The 13,556-nt window shown below is 38.9% G+C and overlaps 1 protein-coding gene across 9 annotated transcripts in view; it reads left to right on the top strand.

The window, feature by feature from the left end:
* The first annotated feature begins 395 nt into the window (after positions 1-395).
* LOC143100347 (uncharacterized) overlaps positions 396-13,556 on the top strand; it is a 60,436-nt gene continuing 47,275 nt past the window's right edge. For all 9 annotated transcript variants that reach the window (XM_076263433.1, XM_076263428.1, XM_076263427.1 and 6 more), the window contains exons 1-7: positions 396-490; positions 3,584-3,663; positions 4,816-4,912; positions 9,486-9,791; positions 11,579-11,827; positions 12,425-12,505; positions 12,885-12,947. In XM_076263433.1, the coding sequence (XP_076119548.1) occupies positions 4,852-4,912; positions 9,486-9,791; positions 11,579-11,827; positions 12,425-12,505; positions 12,885-12,947 (760 nt within the window). In that variant the 5' untranslated portion in view covers positions 396-490; positions 3,584-3,663; positions 4,816-4,851. The remainder of the gene's footprint in view (positions 491-3,583; positions 3,664-4,815; positions 4,913-9,485; positions 9,792-11,578; positions 11,828-12,424; positions 12,506-12,884; positions 12,948-13,556) is intronic.

Genomic DNA, 13,556 nt, shown 5'->3' with positions numbered 1-13,556 from the left:
AAATAGGCTACTATAAAGTAGGGCCTACAGATAGGCCTACTCAAAAATCAATCAAGTAAATCAAATGTGCAACAGAATATCAAAAGGATCATCAATATCAATCAGAATACTAGGCCTAAATAAATTGCCATTAACATTATGCCTGTGAGGCTACTAGCAACTAATCTACCGTAGCATTGTCGACTTGGATTGATATATCGTAGTCTACATAACATTATCTAGGCTAATATTAATTTTGCTTTTGACGTTTCATCACAACTTCAGCATCTGCCCTATTTCATTACAGAGAAACTCCTGTAGATGGCGTGCTAAACCTACCGGTATGTGTGCTTTGAATAAGAGAAGCCCGCTCTGTCTGCAGCTTGCAGATACTGCAGGACTGCAAAGTTGTTATAACTTTCGGTTTCGGTTGCCCCGTCGTCGTATGTGCGGCTTAGCTTCTTCGTAGATTTTGCATCTTTTCTCGGATTCTCAGTGTCATTTTTACAAGGTACGTTGTAGCCTAGTCCTTGACCTTCTCATAATAGAACCTTTTGGAACCATCAGAATTAGAACTTTTGTCAAACGTGACGTGTTTCAGAGGCTTCTCTTCACAAAATGTTTGGGCAGCTAGCCCCACCTCGGCCTTGCTATCGAGCTAGGCTACCAAACCCCGTTTCGCCTGTGATATTTCTTTCTTTTTTGCTGCCACTTTTGTTCTAATAATTGTAAGTTAGGTCTATCTATACCCTTTTCAAAAGGGATTGAAAGTAGAAAACTATAGTCTATTTAAGGCTATTTGAGCTACAGGGTTGTTTAAAAGGGGGGAACAATGAACGACAAAATGATAACGCTAACGTTAGCCCTTAATGTTGTTGGGCTCTAATTTACAGGATAGCTTCTAGGCCTAGGCTATGGCTAATTCATGTAGCCTACAGTAGTTTGAGCCCAAGACGTTCTGGGCAATGGTCTGTTATAGCTAAATCACCTGAACAACATTATTTTGCCAGACAAGAATTTATGAAGTATTTAAACTTAATAACCTATATGTGACTTATTTTCATTACATATTAGTAATTGAATAGCTTAGTCTTAGTGGGGCTACGCCTCAACGTTTGACTAGTCACGTACACAGTGGCGTACATTATTTGAACATGGCATGAAAGTCAAACAAAGTTGAGGTGTTCTGGCTTTGAATCATTTAATGGAAAGATGTGTTACATAGCTATAGCCTTGAACGTTTGACAGCAACAGCCTATCTGGGGCACAGCCCGGTCATTGGAGAGACGCGCATGTCTTTATTGCCTAGGTCAGCCAGGGGTACGTTCACAAACTTTTCAGACCGCAACCCCCATAACAGTGATTTGGGATCCCCCACTATCCCCGGAGGTGGTAGAAGTAGCCTATAGGTTACAAACGTTGCACACGGACTATTACGCCTATCGCAACAAGCAATGTGAATATGGTTGCACTATCAAAGTTTTTTTTGCTGTTTGCTGCCCATAGGATGAGATTTACCATCTTTTGAAGCAGATCTCCGTTTTCAAGTTAGGGCCCTGTTGTTTGTGGTTACCGAGTACTATCAGTTGGAGAAAAAAAAAGGATTGGATAAAAACTCCCTCTCCCCACTTGTTATCATGCTGTCAATCAAACCGCTTAGTGGTAAATGGAAGTGGGGAGCAATAATAGAGCGGGAAAATAGAAGCAGGCAAGGTATATTGTGTGTGTGTGTGTGTGTGTGTGGGGGGGGGGGGGGGGGGGTGATTTGCCATCAGTTTGAAAATTGTTAGGTTACCTTCAGCATCACTGAATTATGGTTTCATGTCTGTGACCATACTGTATCAGCCCAATACATGCTAGCTGCCCAATCCACTCGGCACATGGACAAAAGTGCTTACTTTGACATCTTATTAGTGTCAATAAGTTTTTTTTCTGCAGGGAAAGACAGGTAGCCTAAACGGCATTGCAACTCAATGGTAGGCTAATTAACAAGCAACAAATCAGAGGAGCAGTACGGCAGTACTCTTACTCAGAATTGCAGTGTAATCAATCACACTTCATTTACACCACACATGCTGTGTACAAAGGTGTGAAGATTCAAAGATTTGATAGCGTCTAACCAACTTCTAACCAACTTCTGGCAGTTATCAAATCTTTACATCTTCACACCGGTAAATCAAGCAAGAATACACTGTGATTGTTAGTAAGCATAGAAGTCCATGAGCTGAACAGATCGGCTAAGGATATTTCCCTCCCCAGACCTTTGAAAATAAGATGAACAATCTTAAGATTAGGTATTCAGCATGTGTCTACAGGAAGCTTTAGCCTAGCCTAATCTTAGTGCTGGGCGGTATGACCAAAAATGTATATCACGGTATTTTTCAAAATTCTAACGGTTTCACGGTACTGTATATGACGGTATTTTTTTTCCATGCATAATCAGATGTTCACAGCATTTTCTACAGGTTGAGAGAGGAATTGCTGCAGTAGATTGACTAAGGATGGTCTATTTTACTGTCATGATGTAGAATAACTCCACACTAGTGGTAATGCAGGTTTGCATGGCTCCAGAAAATGATGCTGTTTACAAAGACCCACTCATGATTCTAATGAAGTGAGGAATCAAAATGCAGACAATTGCAGTCAAAATACAGAACTTTTACTGTGCAGATTTCACAAACATCTTGTATAAAACCAATACAAAAAGTAGTGCAACTTCCAATAATTATACTTTTTTGAAAATTATACAATTGAAAATAAAACCTCTCTGCTAATATGCTTACTCTGTCAAATAGGCCTATCAGAAACATGCATTATTGTTATTGTGTGGTTTACATGATGTTAGTGGTAGGCTAACGTTAACTTTATGTAGATGTCTTGTTAGTCTGCCATGAGCTTCGGTTCGGTTCGCTAGGTAAAACATTACAAAAAAGTTCGTTTTGGTGCACTGATGACAGTCAGGATAATTTCTAACTAGCCAGCTAGTATTGTTCAGTTCATGTCTATAACATGCTTTACTTGCTACCTGAATAATTTTAGCGAATATTCTTAAGGTAAGATGAATGATAAACACATAAACTTCAATGTGTTCAGTGGGTTGGTAACTAACGACATTGCCTACTAGCCAGCTAGTTACAGCTGTTGAACAATCCCACAGAATTTTCGTGATGGTAAATCCCTTTTAATGCAGTATCCCAGTAACGTTTTTCCTTAACTAAAGAAACAATTTAAGGTATTCTGTGCAACACCCTTAAATAAACCCCTTACCTAAGGAGAAATTAAGCCTTAAGGGTCATACTTCAGGGGAAAAACTTAAGGTGTTTTGTGCTTACCCTCACTACGCCTCGCAGTCGCACCATGCGTGCGTGTCAAAAAAGTCCCGTCTGAAACACTGCCGCGCGGCGTAGCGTTCCAAACGTTGTGTAATCAAATACAGCGGTATGGCGGTATATTAAAAATTCATATCATAACGAAAATATACACCGGTATACGGTGTGAACCGGTATACCGCCCAGCACTACCTAATCTCTCTTTCATATTCTTGTAAGCCCTCTTGTTATTTTTACCTGCACAGCTGAGACCCTATACCTTGTTTTCCCATCAGCACAAGACTCAAGAAGGAGGTTGGCTAAGGACAGTGCCACAACTGTCAGATATCCAGTCTGACCTACAGCATCTGTCACGGTACCTACAGTACCTGCTTCATCTGTTTTGCATAACACACAGAATGTAGCCATCACTGTTATTAATGATTGCAGTGTTACATACACCACTATGGGTAGAGACTGCATTTTGTGTCCAGCAACCAAGTTTTTTGCGCTGACAGCGCCCTTGACCTCATTTTCAGTGCGCTTCAGTTAAGTGTTTATTGTTGCTAGGTCAAAAAGTTTTGATTGGTTTATCAAGAGAGAAGTGACATTGAAGAGCCCAGCGCTGTTCTAAAAGTTGAACAGATTTCAACTTTCAGCTTCCTGAGCACTGTGGGAAAAACACTGTTAGCGCCGAGGGCTTTTTTCCACTGAGTGCGCTGCGCAGTGTGAACGCTGAACTTTAGATAGATAGGTAGATAGATAGATAGATAGATAGATACTTTATTGATCCCCAAAGGGAAATTCAAGGTCTCAGTAGCATACAGACATCACACACAACATGCACTTACAGCAGAAATTATAAATATAAGTATAAACATATAACAAAACTCCACTGTACAATACAATACAATACTGAGACAGTAGAAGATAAGTAGAAGAAAAACTAACAAAACTTAATACTAAATATACTATATAAATTAAATTAAAAAATCCACAGTGTGCTTGAGGGTGATCAAGCATGAGACACTTGCAGTGACAGGGCCGGGACTGGCCTGTAGTTCTGTGTGCATGGTAGGGTGCTCAAGAGAGTGAGTGTCATGGTGAAGGTGCAAAAAGTAGTCCAACAGTAGTCCTGTAGTTCTGTGTGCATGGTAAGGTGCTCAAGAGAGTGAGTGTAATGGTGAAGGTGCAAAAAGTAGTCCAACAGTAGTCCAACAATCCTTTATAGGATTTGTATAGAAAATAGCTGCCGTCGGCGCAAAAAAATGTGATTGGTGAACACAATACAATACAATAAAAGTGAGAGTGATCAGTAGAAAATGGGTTTTCTCTCTAAAGAATATTATATTTTTAGCAATGACGTTGTGGATCTGAGATGTGTTGAATTATATAGTGGATGGTAGACACAGATGTGTTTTTAAAACCATAAGAAACTACACTACACTTCTCCAGCCCCAAAGAAGTGGCTGCAGGGAGTGAGGCTGTGATCAATCTCTTTGCATGTGTTTCTTTTATCTTTTCACAGTATCACTGCTGGGCATGCAGGGATTTTGGCAGAATCATGCTGTGTCTAGTGTTAGCGATTAATTTGTTACTGATCTTGATCAACCCATCATCTACAGGTAATTAAATATCTTAATGTTGTTTCTTGAATCCTTGGATGCAATGCTATATAGTATGCTCTCCAACCTAGTTCAGTATGCTGACCACAAAACAGCTATGCTCTTTACTCCTAAAGGAGAACTCCAGCCGTTTTCAACATAAGACCCTGTTGTTCAAGGTTACTTTAAGATTTGCTTTAGTTTCTTAAGGCGTCTCAATATGTACCAGTGTTTCCGCTAGATTTTTTTTTAACAGTGGTGGCAGTGGTGGTACTGGGCCATCACCGCGAGTGCATACAAAATGTTTTGCAATTTACCTTCGTTACTACCAGCAGTCGTTGCTATTTTACTGCGTCGATTCGCGATTGAGTGCGCATCTAATGTAACAGCGGTGTCTTCGCGGAGACATCCTCTCTCCAGTTTAATTTTTGCTGTTGTTGCAAGCGAGCTTAGGCCTATAGACTACGATATGGGAAATACTTTATACGATCAGTTTCAGAAATGAATGGGTTTTCCTTGGCCTGTGCTACACCTTTCCACCAAGTTGTGTGAAAATTTTAGTTTTTGCGATGTTGACAAACATGCGTAGCACATGGAAGCTCTTGATAGTGCATGCCACTAACGTCTATAAAAACAATATATTTATGGAATAGAACTAGACAGGTACCTCGGATTAGCATTGCTGTTTATTCTTAAACTGCAATTTTCAGCAGCCAGTGGAGGGCATTTAGCCTACTATGCTTCCGGACAATATTTTGCGTCTCCCCTAATTCTTAAGCAGTGGCATGAAGAGGAAACACTGAGAAGAATGTTAATGTTTTAAATAGGCTACATCAATACAATATATAATATGTGAACTGAAACTGGACGGGCCATAATAACCTCTGACTAGTTTAGGCTACTTATTGTTAAATTGCATTGTGAGCGGCAGCCAGCAGGGGAGGATACGTTGCAGGATTATTTAAAAAGCAAATGTGCGTCTGCCCTGATTCTTATATGGTGGTATTAATTAAACCGTGGGGGGCCGCCATGCTGAAATAAACATAGAGGAAACATTGTGTACACCCTAATATATGTCTCCAGAGAAAAGCCTAATAATTATTCCAAAATATATTCTTACAATATACTTATATTGCGCACACACACACACACACATCCATACACACACACATACACACACACAAACACACACACACATAAACACACCATAGGACGGCTCTGAACATGACCCCTGACCGTATTATTGCCACGCTGTATAAAAATATGGGTAAACCTAAATGTGCTGATGCACTTAAATGAAAAAAGTTAGACATGTCAGTGCTACCAAAGTAAAAAGTTATTCTGGAAGCCTGTCTGTGTGTGTGTCCGCTCACATAATAAGATGTGGTGTACCATTGTTTTTAAGGCCACCATAAAGGTTACCAGCAACATTAATTAACACAGGCTATTTCAATATGGAGAAGTAAACCGGTTACGGTGGGGCAGAGAAAACTATTTAGACTTTAGACTAGTTATGTTTGTTGTATATTTGCATGGTGCAGAAACTGTTTTGGTGACACACAGTTTGTGCTTCTGAGAGACTTTGTTCAGAATTCTAGAGCAGTGGTCCCCAAACTTTTTCTTCCGAGGGCCAGCTCACTATGCCTGGCTCTAAGAGAGGGCCAGAGACTCGGAGTATATCAGTAACCATAAATAGCTTAGTGCTGTGAACAACAGCAGTCTACCTTAGTTGAATATTCCATTTAATCATAGGCTGGTGGTATTTTAGCTGTGTTTATATCGCCATCATGCCATATTAGTGTAAAATGTAGCTCAAATTAAATAATACTAATAAAAAGACTTTTGTATTCCCAAAAGTATTAGCAGGGAGTCCCAAAAGTATATTTTATTAAAAATATGTGAACTCTGAACTCTGTGTCTTTGCATACACAGCTCTCAAGTTGTAATATCCTACAAATAATTTAAAGTTCTCAAACTATGATAATTTTATGAAGTGCTGAAGTGGTCTGAAATGACCACCATTCTAACTTTCACTCACCTGATGAGAACTTTGTGAACTCTTTGTATGAACATTTGAATGAGTGAATAAAAAATAGAAATAATTATCCCAGAAAGTCCCAGAAATATGACTTTAATAGAAGTTAGTTAGTTATTAACAATTCATTGATAAACTTTTAGAATACTTTGAGCACTGATGCAGTCAGCATAGCCCTCTTACATTGTTTGCAGTAGGCCTACATTTCATTCCGTTTTCGATGGCAAGCACGAAACAGCGCCAAAACAACCACCAGTGGACAAAAAGAGTATTACATGTGTACTGTTAAGACTCGCCATAGAGAATGAATGGGGGAAATTGCGGAGGTTATATTTTGACGATGTCGTACTCCCGTGCGGGCCGGATGCTTTATAGCCTACCACGGACATGTTTTGGGGGGCCACATTTTCAACACTATGGAATGTTAGGTAAAAATGGACATTCTAGTGAAGAGTTTTGATCAGCTGTGGGTTCAAAACGTATGGTCGTCAGCAGTGGTGGAGGAAGTACTGAATCTCAGTACTTAAGTAAAAGTACAAATACACAGAGAAATATTTACTTTAGTAAAAGTAAAAGTACCACAATGACAACCCTACTTAAGTAAAAGTAAAAAGTACCTGCTTTTAAATGTACTTTAAGTATTAAAAGTAAAAGTATTTGCATAATAATTTATTCTCTTAATATCTATATTCTAAAAGAAAAATTGGTATGGACTGTGGCATTTTGATTAAGCTAGTTTTAGGTTATACTCGACTAGATAGTTTTAAGCTAATGCAATTGTGCTTATACCATCTGTGGTCCAGTTTACATTCTGACCTACAATTCTAGAGACTGTAATTCTGGTTATCTACTAGGGTGATCTGCTGAGTAAAATATCATTCAGCAAAACACGAGAGCCTGAAGTTTAACGGGGTAGACAAGGGAAACGTCAGGTGGATCGTAATGCCAATTCTGCTGATTAAACAGAAAAGTTGCTGAGAAAGGTGTCTTTATGATTAGGTTCAGTTTCACTTGCGCAGACGCACATAGACATTGAATGAGCGCTCACATTTCTACCCCCCAATTGTAGGCTATGCGTCTTTATTTGATCACTCACAATTAAGAAATATTTCCTAATCTGGAAAATGCTACGTTTTTTTCGGCCAGCGGTCCTATAATAATCTACTATTCATTTGTGCCGCAAATGATCAGACGTGTGACAGAAGCATGGGCATAGCCAAACTTCGCTGATCCGCGGATAGCAATCTCATCGGAGAGGAGGCCCTAACACTGCAGATAACAGACAGAGAAAGGCACAGACACAGTTGCATGTCCAGTGTAGCCATGGGTCTGGTGAATATAGCCTAGCGAATGCAGATGGCTAGAAGCTCACGCGTTGCCCGGTCTAGACTAGAAGCTTATGTTTCAAAGATTTAGAAGCGGGGCACGTAGCGCTCCAGAATCTTTGGTAGCAACCCCGCCCCCTGGTAAAACAAACGTGTTTGTCAGAGAGAAAAAAAAAATATCATAAAATGTATCGTAAAAAGGAACGATGGTGTTGTAGAAATGTAGCGGAGTAAAAGTACAGATAATTGCTGTTAAATGTAACGAAGTAAAAGTCAAAAGTATGCACTATAAATTCTACTTAAGTAAAGTACAAATACGTGGAAAATTTACTTAAGTACAGTAACGAAGTATTTGTACTTCGTTACATTCCACCACTGGTCGTCAGGGTAACGTTTATAGAAACAAGTAGGTAGAAATGCAACTAATAGGAATATAAATAAATTGTTTCAACTAAATTGATAAATTGATCAACTTTAATCGTGTTAAGCCTTATGCAAATGGAGTGTTAATTCACCCCTCTGTAGAGAGTGCATTTGAAGATTTAATGCACATTTAAAGTGTTCCCATCATGATTTCTTATTCAAATAGTTAAAATGCGTATTAAAAAGGTGAATGGAAACCCAGCTAGTGTATTTGATCTATTTTATTTAAACTGTGCAACCAATCCGTGGTTCACCTGCATACCGAAACAGTCGGGGTGGTCCGTACACATCACAGTAGATCGCATTAAAGGCTGATCACAGAAATTGACATTGCATACTGTACATTTTTATCACAAAGTGGAATTGGGTTGATCACGAGCTTACAAGACACAAGGAGTGCAATTGGCACAAGTATGTGGCATAACAGATTATGTAGGTCTTTCAGGCTAATTCTGAGGGTGATCGTGTGGGGAAAGAAGCTATACTGGCTTTCAATAAATGGAATAATGTGCCACCTATTTTTCAAGGATAGACTTAGTGACTGTCGTATTGAGGTTTAAGCTAAAGTCTCTTTATGTGTGAGTTAGTGTCATTGAATACAGTAAATGTAACAAAGCATGTAAGATTGTGGCCACAATGTGCAGCATCTGTGCTTTACAGAACTCTGTTAAATGTCACTTCTGTCAAATCTAACTATTTTGATGTGTGCACAAGAACATTTGGCATTTTGCCCAGCTGAGTGTTTCTAGTTCTTGGTGGAAGACTGTTGCATGTGTCAAAAATTTTTGTTGTCCCTCCCCCTCTTCCGCAGACATTTCAAACACAAATGTGTACGGCGCAAAAGGTAAGTCCATCGAATTGAAAGTGGAGAAGCAGCCCGGGGGAGCAAAAATCAGGTCCATTATCTGGAAGCATGGAAAGGATAAAGCTGCAGAATGGTTTGAGGAAGATCAGGAGCCTCCTATTAAATTTGGCATTTTCAAAACACCATCTACGTCATTGGACCAAGATGAATGGTCCCTGATCATCTCAGACCTGCAGTCAATATTCAGTGGTGTGTATTCGGCTGAGGTGAACAACAAGGACCCAACTCAAAGTGTGACCCTTACTGTAATTGGTGAGACCTACGAAACATGTTTTTTTGAATGGTTTTCTTGTTTATATCTTTAAGTTTATTGAAACTTATTATGCTGTAACAACACACTCACTACTGTGAATAATACAGAGAACACACATAAAACACAGGGAGGCCCTTTTGTGAAATAAGTATAATGTACCATACAAATATAAATCTGGACAAAAAGGGAGATTCAATGTCTAACAGGAGCCAAGGAGCAGGACCGGAGCACTCAATGCTTAACGTGTTTTTATTTGCAAATTGACTAACGTTTCGACGCCCATGGCCATGCGTCTTCAGAGTCAAACAGTCAGTGGCAATGATGTACAGTTCAGATACTAACATCTTTCAAGGCATTGGTTACTGGCCTAGGTGGGTGTGGTACATCAATTAACCAGTCCTGTGTAAGCACTCAGATGTAGACAGAAAAGGGAAAAAACAAACCACCAAAAGGAAACAAAAAAGGAATATATATATATATATATATATATATATATATATATATATATATACATATAACATTCAACACCTTCAAAGAAGAAGTACATGTAGAAGTATAGAAAATAAATAGACTCAACATTTATACAGGTACCTCAAAGTGTGGATTATAAAAAACAAGAGAGGCCAAGTTCCTCATTAAGACCATTAGGTTCTATTGTGTTCAGAGTGAAAATCCAGAATCCTCTTTGTAGTAGGGACCTCACTATGTCCCCTCCTCGTTGGGAGGGTAAATCACATGGGTGGTGTTGCAATTAATAAATTAGTTGATGTTGTATTTCTTGCCTGACTGGGGATGGGAAAATTGCTTCGTGTCATAAGAGTTCAAACAATGAGTACAATGTCCACATCTGTAAAAACCCAGAGGAGGAGCCGGCAACCACGTAGGTTTTGGTGGAGGGCTCATGGTCGTGTGAACCAACCTGTCTCTAAGTGAGCGAGGACGTTTAAAAGTAATATGTGGTGGTTCTGCGCATATGTCTTTAGGAGCTGGATCGCTCTGCAAGAAGTGCCAGTGTTTCTTAAAGCAACACCAAAGAGTTTTTTGTACCTTAAAATAATGTTTCCAAAATCGTTTCAGGGGTTCATCAACTTGTAACAGGGTGAACGGCACTTCTGCATTCGCTTTGCGGCCCTCTATCGGCTATAACCGCACTATGTAAGTTTGCCAGATCGGGCAGCGGTCTGTAGTTCGATGGAATGAGACATAAGAAACTACAAATTTGACTTGCATCTGATGTCGCAATACATTGTACTTACATAAATCGTGCAACATATTCTACCTTGTCTGTGGACATCGTTATTTGCAAAGCCGGTGCTGGATAAACAAATAGCCTGCGTGTGACAGAGGGAAAGTTCTTTGGTGTTGCTTTAATGACATGCTTTATTTCTCCACCAATATGCAACAATTCTGTGGAGAAACAGTCTTTGCTTCGAGGCGCGTTTGGTTTTAACCAGGAGGTGTGCTCGTTGTGTCGATCTGGCTCGTACATAGGCTGTGGAGATGTCGCTTTCAGCATAGCCCCTGCTGGACAAATCTGGACACTTTGACCATATTAATCTCCCCATCAGTCAGTCTGAGGTATTCATATGAGGCCATATTTCCCAATTTCATAAACCACTCCCTAAAACATTTTTTTATTCCAACAAACCAAACAATCTTTTATTTCAACGCCCTTATTCCAACGCCCTTTTTATTGGTCAAACAACAAATCCATTAATTGAGAAAATATGAAAAAATATTGTTAGTTGCAGCCTTAATGTTTATGGTTTTATCCTCCCTTGAACAGAGGCTGTTTCAAAGCCTGAAGTCACAAAAGAGTGCATCCCTGAATCTACCAACTGCACCCTAACCTGTAAAGGAACGGGTGATGGCCCCACTCTGTACTCCTGGAATGATAATAACTATGGGCCTGTTTTGACTGTGAAGAGTGAGGACCAAGACGTCCTCTACACCTGTAACTTCAGTAATCCAGTGAGTTGGGAGACCAACAGTGTCTCTGTGCCAAGGACAATTACAACTTCTGCATCAACAACAGGTCAGAGTTTCTTCTAGACAAATAATCTCAATTGAACATCAATAAGATTTCTTAATTTCAACCCCTAAGAAATAGCTTATTTTCTCAGCCCAGTTCGAGTAGTATGATTTGATTTCATTTTTAAGGAACACATCAACATTTTGGGAAATTGCTTATTGCCTCGCCTCCCCCAGAGTTGGAATAAGATTATACCCTTCTAATCTCTGTGCGTGTAGTAACTCACTCTGACGCACCCACCGTTAGCCTAGCTTAGAGTAGTTCATTGAGATGATTGGAACTAACTAGCCTATAGCTCTCCAAAAGAGCTCCAACATTTTCCTATTTACATGTTGTCAATTGTATAGTTACAACATGTAAAAATACCAATGTATAATGAGACAGCGATTTTCTTAGCATATACAAACTTGAAAGTATGTTCTCATTCAGGCAACACCTGAAAAGTTTAACATCTTAAAATACGGAATTGACATTATTTTGCTCCTAAAAGGGTTTCATGAGATCCGGTCAGAATTCAGAAAGTGACAAGACTGTTTCTTAAGGGTTTACATGTGCCAATGGCTGCAGTCTTGTTAATCAGTCCATTTTCTTGCCTTGTAGGTGGCATAATCGCTGCTGTTATTTTATTTTTTTTGTTCTTGTTGGTCTTGGCTGTGGTGTTTTTGTGCAAAAAGAACATTGGTATGTATCCATAAAACATTTGATTCATATTGATATGTATCTAATATGTTTTATTTGAAGGATTGCATGACAAGAAATTCCAGGGTCAACATACAGTAAATTACGCCCTTTTATTGTTAATTGTATTTTACAGTAATAAGTACAATATGTAAATACAGTTCCTCAATATGTGATGCTTGACAAACTAAAGTTTACTTCCTCTTGAACTTTAAAGTTGCTTTTGTAATTACATGTTCAAAAATATAAATCCGAACAGTAATACCTACTGACCAGGCGTTAATGGGAAGCAATATTTTGCAGAGAAATTGTACAGATGTCATTGTTCAATCGTTAATAATGGTGTTTTACTGTGGATGTTGTCATGCATGCATGATTACAGTACGTCCATGTTGGGGCCTACAAAGAGGATACAGAATAAACTACAAACAAGCTAATCATGATGGTAAGGGAATTTTCAAATAATTAGCTGCATTACTATATATGCGTTGCGTATATCATTTTCCATCATCTTCTTATCATCTTCTTATAGGATTTTTTTGTCCTTCTCAATATACAAGTAAGATAGATAGATAGATAGATAGATAGATAGATACTTTATTGATCCCCAAGGGGAAATTCAAGGTCCCAGTAGCTTATGACACCACACACAACAACATAAACAGGATGATGAAAAAACAAATCCACATGACTAAAATGAACAGTAAAAGACACTAAAGATACTAAAACAAGGATCCACATAAATGTACTGTGCTGTATAAGCATAAATGATCCACATGATCATAATGTAATGTATAAGCATGAGGCACTTGCAGTGACAGGGCAAGGACTGACCCTGTGATTCAATATGCCGTGGTAAGGTGCTCAGTAAGGTGTTTGTCATGGTGGTAGTGCAAATAAGTGCAACAGTGCAGGCTTAAAGTCTAGCGACCAGCAATAAATATGGACAATATAAGAGACCAGTATTAAATATGGACAATATAATACAAAATTTAAGCATAGTAATATAACAGTTATAGTATAATTATATAGACAAAATGGAGGAAAATGTAAA

Source organism: Alosa pseudoharengus, unplaced genomic scaffold, assembly GCF_046254945.1.
Source record: "Alosa pseudoharengus isolate Yale_2024_CS ecotype anadromous, Long Island Sound unplaced genomic scaffold, YU_APseudo_1.1 YU_APseudo_1.1_scf_3, whole genome shotgun sequence".
Classification (NCBI taxonomy): domain Eukaryota; kingdom Metazoa; phylum Chordata; class Actinopteri; order Clupeiformes; family Clupeidae; genus Alosa; species Alosa pseudoharengus.
Note: the sequence above shows the minus strand (reverse complement) of the source record. Positions and strands in the feature narration are given on the sequence as shown.